The 14,931-nt window shown below is 36.3% G+C and overlaps 1 protein-coding gene across 11 annotated transcripts in view; it reads left to right on the top strand.

The window, feature by feature from the left end:
* The window catches only part of PPIP5K2 (diphosphoinositol pentakisphosphate kinase 2), an 83,872-nt gene that overhangs the window by 33,794 nt on the left and 35,147 nt on the right, over positions 1-14,931 (top strand). For all 11 annotated transcript variants that reach the window (XM_044947265.2, XM_006056401.4, XM_006056400.4 and 8 more), the window contains exons 17-19: positions 231-413; positions 8,554-8,695; positions 10,489-10,712. In XM_044947265.2, the coding sequence (XP_044803200.1) occupies positions 231-413; positions 8,554-8,695; positions 10,489-10,712 (549 nt within the window). The remainder of the gene's footprint in view (positions 1-230; positions 414-8,553; positions 8,696-10,488; positions 10,713-14,931) is intronic.

Below are 14,931 nucleotides of genomic sequence, written 5' to 3'. Positions count from 1 at the left end.
ATTTCATCTGATATAGCATTTTAAAAGATTTTTACTGAGGTGATATTCTAAATTCGAGACTTCAAACTAAAACCCTGAAATGACCATAACAATTTGTATTAATAAAGCTTGTTATAACAGTAAGCATATACCCTGTGAAATTCTGCGTGTAACAAAATAATAATTAAGATGGCTTTCTATTTTGCATTCTAATTCTTAAATCTCTTTTGGCTTTTATTTAATGTGTTTAGGGTCTGTTAGCTCTAGAAGGAGAACTTACACCCATTCTTGTTCAGATGGTGAAAAGTGCAAACATGAATGGCCTTCTGGATAGTGATAGTGATTCTTTGAGCAGTTGTCAGCAACGTGTAAAGGCAAGACTTCATGAAATACTTCAGAGAGACAGAGATTTTACTGCAGAAGATTATGAAAAGGTGGGTCTTAGCAAATTCCTACACTGTCAAATATTATGCACACGAGAAAATGCATAAAACATAAACCCAGAGCTTGTATTACAAAAGCAAAAGGACATATAATCCCTATACAGGGGGACAGAATGTTGGGAGAACGCTAGCCTCTGTGTGCCTCTTCCCAGTTATAGTTCCTTCTTATCTGCTAGAAATAACCAGTGTCCTAGCTCTTAGTCATATCCAGAATGCTTATTCAGATGAGTACGAATTTGTAGCTCCCGTAGTCTCGGTTTGTATTTTTTAAGCTTCCTGTAATGGGATTTTTTTTTTTTAATGTCTGACGTCTTTTTCTCAATATTTTGTTTGTGAAATTCATCCATATTTTTGAGAATTTCCATAGTTGATTAATTTTCATTTCTATGTAGCATTGTTTTCAGAGGTTGGCTAACTTTTCTGTGAAAGGCCCAGATAGTAAATATTTTTATACCTTGCAGATAGTTACTTGTTGCATTATTCTTTACTTTTTTTTAAACCACCTTTTAAAAATTGTAAAAACCATTTCTTAGCTCATAGGCTATTACAGGTCGTGTTTGGCCTACAGGCCATAGTTTGTTGATCTGTATTCTATTTTATGAATATGCTCCAATTTATTTTCTTTTATTTTTTTATTTTATTTTATTTTTTATGCTCCAATGTACATATGCTTTACAATACTGTTACAGTTTGCGGCTGTTACAGGTAATACTGCCATGAATATTTATATATACCTCCTTGTGTAGATGAGTATGTTTCTCTTGCTGTATTATATTCTAGGAGGGCAAGTGCTGCACCCCGCAGTCTACTTACATTTCAGTATCAGTATATGATGTCAGATAGTTTTCCAAAGTCACTAAGGAATTTATACCTCCACCAGAAGGCCATGAAAATTGTCATTGCCCTCCATAGTCTCTAGTCTCAGTATTTTTGGACTATTCAATTTTGACTTTCTGAAGGTGGATGTATGGTAGTACCTTACTTTGGTTTTACTGTTCACTGACCATTTAGGTACCTTCTTTCATGAAGCCTACTCCTCAATTCGTCCTTTCTTACTACTAGTTGCCTGTGCTTTGCTTAATGAATGATAGAATTTCTTTGTATATTTTGGATATGAGCTCTTTGTTATGCATATTCTAAGTACAACCATCTACACTGAGCCTTAATGATTTCCTTTGATAAAGTTCAGTTCAGTCCAGTCGCTCAGTCATATCTGACTCATTGCGACCCCATGAACTGCAGCACACCAGGCCTCCCTGTCCATCACCAACTCCCGGAGTTCACTCAAACCCACGTCCATCGAGTCAGTGATGCCATCCAGCCATCTCATCCTCTGGCGTCCCCTTCTCCTCCTGCCCCAATCCCTCCCAGCATCAGAGTCTTTTCCAATGAGTCAAGTCTTTGCATGAGGTGGCCAAAGTACTGTAGTTTCAGCTTTAGCATCATTCCTTCCAAAGAAATCCCAGGGCTGATCTCCTTCAGAATGGACTGGTTGGATCTCCTTGCAGTCCAAGGGACTCTCAAGAGCCTTCTCTAACACCACCGTTCAAAAGCATCAATTCTTTGGTGCTCAGCTTTCTTCACAGTCCAACTCTCACATCCATACATGACCACTGGAAAAACCATAGCCTTGACTAGACAGACCTTTGTTGGCAAAGTAATGTCTCTGCTTTTGAATATGCTATCTAGGTTGGTCATAACTTTTCTTCCAAGGAGTAAGCGTCTTTTAATTTCATGGCTGCAATCACCATCTGCAGTGATTTTGGAGCCCAGAAAAATAAAGTTAGCCACTGTTTCCACTGTTTCCCCATCTATTTGCCTTGAAGTGATGGGACCAGATATCATAATCTTAGTATTCTGAATGTTGAGCATTAAGCCAACTTTTTCACTCTCCTCTTTCACTCTCATCAAGAGGCTTTTTAGTTCCTCTTCACTTTCTGCCATAAGGGTGATGTCATCTGCATATCTGAGGTTATTGATATTTCTCCCAGCAATCTTGATTCCAGCTTGTGCTTCCTCCAGCCCAGCGTTTCTCATGATGTACTCTGCATATAAGTTAAACAAGCAGGGTGACAATATACAGCCTTGACATACTCCTTTTCCTATCTGGAACCAGTCTGTTGTTCCATGTCCACTTCTAACTGTTGCTTCCTGACCTGCATATAGGTTTCTCAAGAGGCAGGTCAGGTGGTCTGGTATTCCCATCTCTTTCAGAATTTTCCACAGTTGATTGGGATCCACACAGTCAAAGGCTTTGGCATAGTCAATAAAGCAGAAATAGAAGTTTTTCTGGAACTCTCTTGCTTTTTCCATGATCCAGCAGATTTTGACAGTTTGATCTCTGGTTCCTCTGCCTTTTCTAAAACCAGCTTGAACATCTGGAAGTTCACGGTTCATGTATTGCTGAAGCCTGGCTTGGAGAATTTTCAGCATTACATTACTAGCATGTGAGATGAGTGTAAATGTGCGGTAGTTTGAGCATTCTTTGGCATTGCCTTTCTTTGGGATTGGAATGAAAACTGACCTTTTCCAGTCCTGTGGCCACTGCTGAGTTTTCCAAATTTGCTGGATATTGAGTGCAGCACTTTCACAGCATCACCTTTCAGGATTTGAAATAGCTCAACTGGAATTCCATCACCTCCACTAGATTTGTTCATAGTGATGCTTTCTAAGGCCCACTTGACTTCACATTCCAGGATGTCTGGCTCTAGGTCAGTGATCAAACCATCGTGATTATCTGGGTCATGAAGATCTTTTTTGTACAGTTCTTCTGTGTATTCTTGCCACCTCTTCTTAATATCTTCTGCTTCTGTTAGGTCCATACCATTTCTGTCTTTTGTCGAACCCGTCTTTGCATGAAATGTTCCCTTGGTATCTCTAATTTTCTTGACGAGGTCTCTAGTCTTTCCCATTCTGTTGTTTTCCTCTATTTCTTTGCATTGATCACTGAGGAAGGCTTTTTTTTCTCTCCTTGCTATTCTTTGGAACTCTGCATTCAGATGCTTTTATCTTTCCTTTTCTCCTTTGCTTTTCGCTTCTCTTCTTTTCACAGCTATTTGTAAGGCCTCCTCAGACAGCCATTTTGCTTTTTTGCATTTGTTTTCCACGGGGATGGTCTTGATCCCTGTCTCCTGTACAGTGTCACAAAGCTCAGTTCATAGTTCATCAGGCACTCTGTCTATCAGATATAGTCCCTTAAATCTATTTCTCACTTCCACTGTATAATCATAAAGGATTTGATTTAGGTCATCCCTGAATGGTATAGTGATTTTCCTCACTTTCTTCAATTTAAGTCTGAATTTGGCAATAAGGAGTTCATGATATGAGCCAAAGTCCGCTCCCCATCTTGTTTCTGCTGACTGTATAGATAGAGCTTCTCCATCTTTGGCTACAAAGAATATAATCAGTCTAATTTCAGTGTTGACCATCTGCTGTTGTCCATGTGTAGAGTCTTCTCTTGTGTTGTTGGAAGAGGGTGTTTGCTTTGACCAGTGAGTTCTCTTGGCAAAACTCTGTTAGCCTTTGCTTCAATTTGTACTCCAAGGCCAAACTTGCTTGTTACTCCAGGTGTTTCTTGACTTCCTATTTTACATTCCAGTCCCCTGTAATGAAAAGGACATATTTTTGTGTGTTAGTTCTAGAAGGTCTTGTAAGTCATCACAGAACCGTTCAGTTTCAGCTTCTTCAGCGTTACTGGTTGGGGCATAGAGTTAGATTACCATGATTTTGAATGATTTGCCTTGGAAATGAACAGAGATCATTCTGTCGTTTTTGAGATTGCATCCAAGTCCTGCATTTTCCACTCTTTTGTTGACTATGATGGCTACTCCATTTCTTCTAAGGGGATTCTTGCCCACAGTCGTAGATATAATGGTCACCTGAGTTAAATACATCCATTCCAGTCCATTTTAGTTCACTGATTCCTAAAATGCCGTTGTTCACTCTTGCCGTCTCCTTTTTGACCACTTCCAACTTGCCTTGATTCATGGACCTAACATTCCAGGTGCCTATGCAGTATTGTTCTTCACATTATTGGACTTTACTTCCATCACCAGTCACATCCACACCTGTGTGTTCTTTTCACTTTGTCTCCGTCTCTTCATTCTTTCTGGAGTTATTTCTCCCCTGATCTCCAGTAGTATATTGGCACCTACCAACCTGGGGAGTTCATCTCTCAGTTTCCTATCTTTTTGCCTTTTCTTACTGTTCATGGGGTTCTCAAGGCAATAATACTGAAGTGGTTTGCATTCCCTTCTCCAGTGGACCACGTTTTGTCAGAACTCTCCACCATGACTCATGACACCATGTAGAGCTTGGGTGGCCCCACGCTCCATGACTCATAGTCTTATTGAGTTAGACAAGGCTTTGGTCCGTGTGATCAGTTTAGTTAGTTTTCTGTGATTGTGGTTTTCATTCTGTCTTCTCTCTGATGAATAAGGATAAGAGACTTATAGAAGCTTCCTGATGGGAGAGGTTGACTGTGGGGGAAACTGCATCTTGTTCTGATTTGCAGAGCCATGCTCAGTCAATCTTTAATCCAGTTTTCTGTTGATGTGTGCATTGTTTGGCCACTCATGGGCAAATCTGGCTGAGTCTCCCACTGTCCTCCAAAGTCAAATTCCCTGGGGCTTCTCAGTCACTTTGCCGGATTCCCAGGTTTGGAAATCTGTTGTGGCTCCTAGAACTTTCTTAACAGTGCGAGTATTTCTTTGGTATAATTGTTCTGTGATTTGGGGGTCATCTGCTCGGCAGCCCTCTGGTGGGGCTAGTGATGACCTCCTCCAAGAGGGCTTATGCCACACGCTGGGTCACCCTGGTCTGCTGCAGCCAGAGCCACTGTCCCTGCGCAGGCCACTGCTAACCCGTCCCTCCACAGGAGACACTCAGACACTCAAAGGCAGGTCTGGCTCAGCCTCTTTGGGTTCAGTGCATTTTAATATATTATTTATAATACCTTTTTCTAACAAGGGGGTCATAGGATATGTCCATCTATGGTCTTCGTAAATTTTGTTTTTTCATGCTCATTTATCTGCCATACAGCTAAAAATTGACTTTTGTGTTTGCCATTAGATAAGGATATCAAAATATGTATATCCAGATGTCTCAACACCACTTCTTGAAAAGACTATCCTTTTCCCACTACCCTGTAGGATCAGCTTTATCATATGTGTGTAGTTTCTGGAACATAATTCTTTGTTGGCTTTTGTACCATTGGATGAGATCTCCCAAATCCTACATGGGTCCTTCTTCAAGTTTTCTTGACTTTTTGTGTATTTCCATATGAATTTTAAAATAAGCTGGCCAAAAGTCTCATTGGGGTATTGATTTAGATTGAATTAGATCTTTAGTTTGTGGAAAAACATATTTTTAAAAAAATATTTGTGTTATAAATGGTACCTCTAAAATGGTTACTGTCTGTTGCTGCTATGTACAAAGTTTTTTAAATATTGACTTTATATACGTCAACTGTGTTAAACTTATTTATTAACTTGGTAATTTATCTTGGTTTTTAAAAAACCTTTCCAAAGGATATCCACAGGTTTTTGTCTTCCTTTCCAATCTTTATGCTTTCAATTCTTTTTTCTTGCTTTAATTGCTAGCACCATCAAATCCATATTAAATTGAGTGGCTTTTCTGTGTGTGTTCATATTCTCAAAGGGAAAGCCTTTTTAACACTGTACATTAAGTATGATCTCTGTAGATTTTTGTTAAAAGTTTTTGTCATGACAAGTTTTTAGATTTTATATTCTCTTCCTGTCTGTTAAATATATGATTTTGAAAAGAGTCTACCTTGGTTCCCAAAATAAAGTCATTTCAAAAATACCTATCTCACTGGTTTGGGTTTACTAATATTTTTGGTTAGGAGTTTTACATTTATGTTTATGAGTCGAATTGACCTTTATTTTTTATCCCTGTTGTCTTTGTCTGCTTTCAATATCAAGATTTTGCTGTTTTCATAAAATCGGGAGTTCTCCTTGCGGGGAATAATTCATGTATATATGTTTCATTAGATGTTTGGTAAATTTTGCTGATAAATCCCATGGGCATTTTCTTTATAGGAAAGCTTGTACTTGTGGTTCCTAGAGTAATTTAGTAATTTTTATTTATTATATCTTGTGTCTATATTGTTACATTCATCTAGAAATTTGTTTATACAGTCCTCTTCAAGTTCTTTGTAATGTCTGCAGGACCGGTAGAGATGTTCCTTTTTGTTTCATAATATTGTGCAGTCTTTCTCCCTCCTTTTTTTTCTTAATCACTTTTGCCATAGTTGATCACCTTTATTAGTCCTGTTAAAGAACTGTCTTTCAGACTTATTGGTTCACTAAATTATATACTTGCTTTCAGTTTTATTAATTTTTATTGTTTAATTTATTCCTTCCACTATGATTTTATTTTGCTCTAATTCTTAAAAACTAATGTCCCTAGAAGGATGCTTATTAAATCATGAATGTTCCATCTGTTCTAAAACACACACTCTATGCCATAAATTTCCCTTTATACACTGTTTTGACTGTATTCATAAATTGAGATTTATGTCATTTGGGGCATTTTCTAATGGTGATTTTCTTGATCATAGGTTATTTAGAAGTATACTTTTATAATTTCCAAAACTACATATTTTTAAGTTATATTTTTGTTATTTCTAAGTTTATATCATTTTGCTAAAAACAGATAGTCTTCCTGATATTTTTTTGGTCTGTTTTTTCTTTCTCTACTGTTGTATGTTAAATTTCCCACCTGTAATTATGGATTTTTCTTCTCTTTGTAGTCTCTTAATCTTTGTTTTATGTGTTTTGATGCCATGCTATTAAGTGCATACAAATTAAGAGTTGGTATGTTTCAATGAATTTTTTTTTGCCTCAGAATACTTTGTCTGAGATTAATATAGCTGCAAAAAAAATTTTTTTTTAACTTGGTGTTTGTATAATACCCTTCGTATCTCTTTTAGTCTTTCTGAAACTATTTTTAGATGAATCTCTTAAAATCTGCATGTAGTTTTTTTTATTTTGTTATGAAAATCTTTGTTTAGGGCAATTATTTCATTTGTAGTATAAAATACTCTAATTTATGTATGAATCTATTATCATTTTAAGTGCTTTATATTTATACTGCCTGTTTTTATTTTTCTCTCCTTTCTTGCTTCATTGGAATTGGTACTTTTTATTTATTTATTTCCCTGGTAGTTTTAATATTGTGCTTAATTGTGTTTTATTATTTGTTGTGTCATTACCCCAGAGGTAACAGTAGGCTTTAATGACATCTACCAACTGAATGTTTACATCATGCTCTTACCCTCTTCCTGGACAAGGCAAGGACTCTAGAACTAGAGTGTTTTTCAGACTTATACTTGAGTCATCTAAGGTCTTATTAAAAATGCAGACTACAGTTTATAACTTTTTTGAACCCCAAATGCAGAGTTTACCAGAGTTCCACCTCTGGAAATCCTGGACTTCACTTTTGTCCAAGCTTCAGTCGTTAGGTTGACCCAAATTAACTAGTTGACCATAACAAAAAGTGGAATTCCACTTTACATTTTTGTATTTATAGACACTTATTTAGGGTTAAATTGCCAAGCAAAGTTTCAACAGTGAAAATTGAAACTGTTTTGTCATTAATGGCTTTTGTTGACTTGGAAGAAATCTCATCACAAAGGTATTTACATGGTGGTTAAGAGCTCAGGTCTCTAGCCAGGTTACCCGCTTTTTTATGCCACTGTTTACATACTGGTGGTTTGATCTTGGGAAAGGTGCTTTAATCTCTCTTAAGTACCTCATCTGGAAAAAGCGATGATAATCATAGTCTTAGGGTTATTATTTGTCAATATGTGTCAAATGGTTAAACCATATTTTCAAATACCAAGTGAGTCAGTAAAATATCACTATGTTAGAATAAAATCTCTGTAAGTTAGAGCACTTTTGTTAGATTTTCTGTGTGGATAATCTAAATGTTAGCTAAGGCTTAGGATTATTTTAACATGAAATTTTTAGTTTTTTATTTCCTCTTTTATATCTGGGGATTTAATTTGTAGTTTGAATTTAATCTCCAACTACTAGAAAATTTTGTATATTGTCCTTTTGGTCAGTTGAGCATAACCAGATATAAAAATGTATACTCTGTTCATTTATAGCTTACTCCATCTGGAAGCATTTCTCTTATCAAATCAATGCATTTAATTAAAAATCCTGTAAAGACCTGTGACACGGTTTATTCCTTGATACAAAGTTTGACTTCTCAAATCAGACATCGAATGGAAGATCCCAAATCATCAGGTAAATATTTTGTTTTCCTTGGGTCAGAAAATAAAAATCAGTATCCCATTGCTGTAAACATTTTAAAATAGGATGCACCAATCATAAAAAAGCTTTAATGCTATCAGTTCAGTTCAGTTCAGTCGCTCAGTTGTGTCCGACTCTTTGCGACCCCATGGACTGCAGCACGCCAAGCCTCCCTGTCCACCACCAACTCCCGGAGTTTCCCAAAATTTATGTCCATTGAGTCAGTGATGCCATCCAACCATCTCATCCTCTGTTGCCCCTTCTCCTCCCTCCCTCAATCTTTCCCAGCATCAGGGTCTTGTCAAATGAGTCAGTCAGTTCTTCGCATCAGGTGCCCAAAGTATTGGCATTTCAGATTCAGCATCAGTCCTTCCAATGAATATTCAGGACTGATTTCTTTTAGGATGGACTGGTTGGATCTCTTTGCAGTCCAAGGGACTCTCAAGAGTCTTCTTCAACACCACAGTTCAAAAGCATCAATTCTTCAGCACTCAGCTTTCTTTATAGTTCAACTCTCACATACATACATGACTACTGGAAAAACCATAGCCTTGACTAGACGGACCTTTGTTGACAAAGTAATGTCTCTGCATTGTAATATGCTGTCCAGGTTGGTCATAACTTTTCCTTCCAAGGAATAAGCTTTTTTCTTTTAATTTCATGGCTGTAGTCACCATCTGCAGTGATTTTGGAGCCCAAAAAATAAAGTCTGCCACTGTTTCCCCATCTGTTTGCCATGAAGTGATGGGACCAGATGCCATGATCTTAGTTTTCTGAATGTTGAGCTTTAAGCCAACTTTTTTACTCTCCTCCTTCACTTTCATCAAGAGGCTCTTTAGTTCCTCTTCACTTTCTGCCATAAGTGTGGTTTCATCTGCATATCTGAGGTTCTTGATATTTCTCCCGGCAATCTTGATTCCAGCTTGTGCTTCATCCAGTCCAGCGTTTCTCATGATGTACTCTGCTTAGAAGTTAAAGAAGCAGGGTGACAATATACAGCCTTGCCCTACTCCTTTCCCAATTTGGAACCAGCCTGTTGTTCTATGTCCAGTTCTAACTATTGCTTCCTGACCTGCATACACATTTCTCAAGAGGCAGGTTAGGTGTTGTGGTATTCCCATCTCTTTCAGAATTTTCCACAGTTTATTGCTATATCTAAGTATTATTTGAGTTAATATATATCCAACAAAAGAATAATAGCAAAGTTGTAGTTGCTTTTAACTATGGTAGCGTGAGAAAGATAATAAAACATTGTTAGTTGATTAATTATGTAATATTACCATACAGTTGGGGCTTCCCTGGTGGCTCAGTGGTAAAGAATCTGGCTGCCAATGCAAGAGACAGGTTCAATCCCTGGGTGGGGAAGATCTTCTGGAGAAGGAAATAGCAATCCACTTCAGTATTCTTGCCTAGGAAAGCCCATGGATAGAGGGGCCTAGCGGGCTATCGTCCATGGGGTCATAAAGAGTTGGACACGACTGAGTGCCTAAACAACAAACAAAAAATCATACAGTTGAGCAGCAAACAGGCAGCATAAGAAGAAGGCGAAAGCAATAGGAAGGTGATCTGATCTGTGCTCTGGTGCTGAGAGTGGCTTAGTTAATAACGTGGGAAACTGATGTATATAACGTATGGAAAAAGGTCTTTTTTAAAAACAGTTCCTAACCCATGTATTTATACCTTTATTCAAATCTATAAAATATATAGTTGCTAATAGTATATGCCTATGATGATATTTCCTAGCTTGTTAACAAGTTTAATATACTAAAATTGTTATGCTGTTTTAGATATTCAGCTTTATCATAGTGAGACCTTAGAGCTCATGCTCCGTAGATGGTCCAAGTTGGAGAAAGACTTTAAGACAAAAAATGGAAGATACGATATTAGCAAGATCCCTGACATATATGACTGTATAAAATATGATGTCCAGCATAATGGTTCCTTGAAATTAGAAGACACAATGGAATTGTATAGGCTTTCAAAGGCATTAGCAGATATAGTTATCCCTCAGGTAAGTAATTTCTACATATCAATTTTCTGGTACTGTTATATAGATATTTTTAAAATATCTATCCACTGTTAGGAGAGAGTTGGTTTCTGTGTCCTAGTAAACCTATAACTTTAAAAAGGAAATTGAGTCATTATGAATTTACAAAAACTTCTTGTATTAAATCACTGTTTGATTCTTAATCATTTGTAATGACCTTTTAAAATTTAAGAATTGATACTCTTAATTAAAGAATAATTAAAAATAATTAAAGACAAACAACTGAAAATATGATGGGATAAGTCACATTTATTGATTGTTTATTGTGCACATGCCAGTGCTGTGCTATGGGAATGCGTGCAGAGTGGGAGAAAAAGATAGTTGTGTCTCTATATTAATTTTGGAAGTTTTGTTGTTTTTTTTACTTTATGTGAAAGTATTTTGAAAAGAATATTTAGAGGTCAAGATGTAAATAGTTATTTGTATGGTGTGGTAGAGGGGTCTTTTCATTATAGGAGAGTAAAAATAAAGGTGTACTAAAACTCAGATAACTGAAATTAGTTAGACATAGATTCAGATTGATAATAACAAGTCAAGTGACAAAACAAGTTGAGATAAGAAATGTGTTAGAAGAAAATAGTGACAGATGCCGTTTGGAGATCTTTTATCACCCTCATTGCTCAAAGATTATTTGGATATTGTAAAAGGGAGATTGGAGTAAATCACACATTTCCAACTGTGAACCGAAGTTAAAAAACAGGAAAATGAAATACAACTGATCTTGAATGACGTGGGTTTGAACTGTAGTGCATCCACCTACATGTGGATTTTTTTCAATAGTAAATACTACAGTACTGCACGATCCACAGATCCATGATTGGTTGCATCTGCTGTGGATGCAGAGCCACAGATAAGTTGCATTTAAGTTTTCAATGGCATGGAGGGTTGGCACTCCTAACCTTCACGTTGTTCAGGAGTCACTGTACATAAAAAGTGTAAGGATTGTATATTTTTAAAAAGCCTCACTTAAAGATACTCATATATAGAAAACAATAGGGAGGTTCTTTAATAACTAAAACTGGAGCTACTGTATGATCCAGCAATCCCTTTCCCTGCCATAGATCCAGAAAAGATAAAAACTCTTTTTTCAAAAAGACGCATGCACCCCAATGTTCGTAGGAGTGCTGTTTATAATACCCAAGACATAGAAACAACTGAAGTGCCCATCAGCATATGATTCATTTAGGACATGGTGTATACATGTATACTTGCATGTGGAGTACTGCTCAGCCATAAAAACAAAATATTGCTGTTTGCAGCAACATGGATGGACCTAGAGAACATTGTACTAAGTGAATTAAGTCAGAGAAAGACAAATGTTATATCACTTACATGTGGAATCTAAAAAATAATACAAATGAATCAATATTAAAAAGTGGAAGCAAACTCATATACATAGAAAACAAACTTACAGTTGCCAAAAAGGAAGGAGAGAGGGGAAGGAATAAATAAAAAGTATGGAATATAAGCTACTATGCATAAAATAGATAAGTAACACAAATTTACTGTATAGCATAGGATACTATATTCAGTATCTTGTAATGACCTATAGTGGAAAATAATCTGAAAAAATATATATATAAAACTGAATCACTTTGTTTCAATCACAGTTGAAACTAACATAGTACTGTAAATCCATTACAATTAAAACTGCAGTTTCCCTTTTCTAATATTCACAGAATGTCCATGAAAAACTATAGAGACTTTGAAAAATTGGGAATTCAGACTTCACAATTAAGTATGTGTGTACCTGTTAAAGTTTAGCTTATCCTTTCAGTATGAAAGAGCAACTTTTTTTCTTTTTGGTCAGTATATGTAATGTAGATAATTATAAATATATTGTATAAGTCAGTGATTTGAAAATAAATTCATTTCAAAAGAGGGTAAAAATATCTCATACTTCAAGAATATGCCTTTGGGACTCATTTTAAGAAACACAGACTTAGAAAACAAGAATTGACTCTCTGACAGCATCTTTCATTTGTTAAATAAAAGTTTTATTCTGCAAAACAAATTTTATTTTATACAATAAAAAGTTGTATTTTTATAACATTTTAAGATTGATATCAAAATGAACACACTAAATTCTGCAGAACTCGGTTTTAGCTACATGATATACATAGAAGATTATAGAACTAACACTGATTTGATTATATCTCTTTCAGTAAAGTTAAATCAGCATCTATCTTTGTTATGAAATTCAAGAGAAAATTTATTCAGATTTTACTTACTAAAAAATTTGAGAAGAATGGTTACTCTTAATTCTGATAAGCATGTAATTAGTTTGCACTGGAAGCATACATGAGACTGATTTTTTTTTCATTGTATTGAATTGCTTTTACATTATTCCAGGCTCAGTACATTTTAGTTGTACTTACTCTTAAAATGAAGATTATTTTAAAGTATACTTTTAACAGATAAGCTGTAAATATGTGACCCTCTAAAATATTTTTTGTAGCTGTATACATTTGTCAAGGTAGGCTTTCAGTGTATTTTAATGTCTCACCTACTTGGTGGCTAAATAGATACACTAATGATTTATTAGCATAATCATGTCTTGTACATGGCTTCTTTAATCTCAAGCCTCTTCTTTCTCAATTATGTATACTAAGAATTCTAGAATTGGGGGTGGAAAGTTTGTTTCTAAGACTTGGGCTTAAAAGAAAACTTACATATTAATGAGTTTTAGATGATAATTTTTTTCTCCTTCCATGGTGTATGTGTTTTAGGTACATTACTTACATAGATGAAGAAAATTTTCACCATGTCCTTGTAATTTAAATATTTATAATGAATTTTTAAAGCTTTGAAATTAAAAGAAACACTATAAGATTAGAAATGGTTAAGAAAAATGTGAGATATTTACTCCCTATTTGGTTTGACATTACTTATTATGACAGAAACTTGGGACTTCCTCTTTTTTAATGGACATTTGAATTCAGTTACTTAAATTTTGTTACTAAAGTCTTCATAAATCTAAAATAGACAAGAGATAGACATTTTCAATCACTGAACAAATAACTAAAGTTGTAAACATATTATAATGAAGCTGTAGTTTGTAATGAAACAAATGAGAAATGTACATGTTTACTTGACAAAAATATTTCAAGCTTAGAGACTTGATGACTCAGTCAAATAATGTATTAGTTTGGCTAACTTAGATTGAGAGAGTATCAGTATTTTTGTAAGAAAAATGTATATGTATTCTGCTCTGCCTCAAAAAAAATCTGTTTTCACTCTTACATTGCATTAATTGTTATAACTATGCTTTGCGAATTATGTAATTCTAATCACATTGTTGTTGCTCAGTTGCTAAGTCATGTCCGACTCTTTTCAACCCTATGGACTGCAGCATGCCAGACTTACCTGTTCTTCACTGCCTCCCGGAGTTTGCTCAGATTCATGTCCATTAAGTCACTGATGCTATCTAACCATCTCATCCTCTGCCACCCTCTCCTTTTGCCTTCAGTCTTTCCCAGCATCAGGGTCTTTTCTTACATATGATAAACATGATTTATTACTTTTAGTTAATTTAACAGTTAATAGTTGTGATTATGGTATGTATTTTTGCTGTGATAGAATCAACTTTTCAGCCTCAGTCCTCTAAAAATGATACTTAAAAATTGGAAATACCCTGGCAATCTAGTGGTTAGGACTTGGCACTTGCACTGCTGAGGGCTTGGGTTCAATCCCTGATTGGGGAACTAAGATCCTGCAAGCTGTGTGGCACAGCCAAAAAAAAAGAAGGTACTTTAAAAATAGTCACACTGGGATGTGACATCAAGCATCATGGCCGTGTAACATGCTCCCTTGGTCTATCCCCTTCAATCTACAACCAGTAAAATATAAACAACTCAACAAAGATGCCCCTGCATAACACACCAGGGCACCACAAAATTCTCTCCATCTTATACCTGAAAGTAGCTGGGCTAGAAAACAGGACGTGCCTGTGTTCCCAGACCCGTGGTCCTAGTTGGCTGAGCCTTCAGCCTCAGAGAACGCAGCAGCTTTAGGAGTGGTGGCACACACAACTCCAGCGTCTCAGCTGCAGTGGCACCCATGGCCGCAAGGAACTGGGTGTTAGTGGTCGTGGGGCCTGTGACCCCATCCTTCCAGCCATGGAGGTCCTCCCACTACGGAGGTGAGAGCTGCAGCTCTCACCACCCCAGCAGTGGCAGTGCCC

The sequence above is a fragment of the Bubalus bubalis genome, chromosome 9 (assembly GCF_019923935.1).
Source record: "Bubalus bubalis isolate 160015118507 breed Murrah chromosome 9, NDDB_SH_1, whole genome shotgun sequence".
NCBI classification, from domain to species: Eukaryota; Metazoa; Chordata; class Mammalia; order Artiodactyla; family Bovidae; genus Bubalus; species Bubalus bubalis.
Note: the sequence above shows the minus strand (reverse complement) of the source record. Positions and strands in the feature narration are given on the sequence as shown.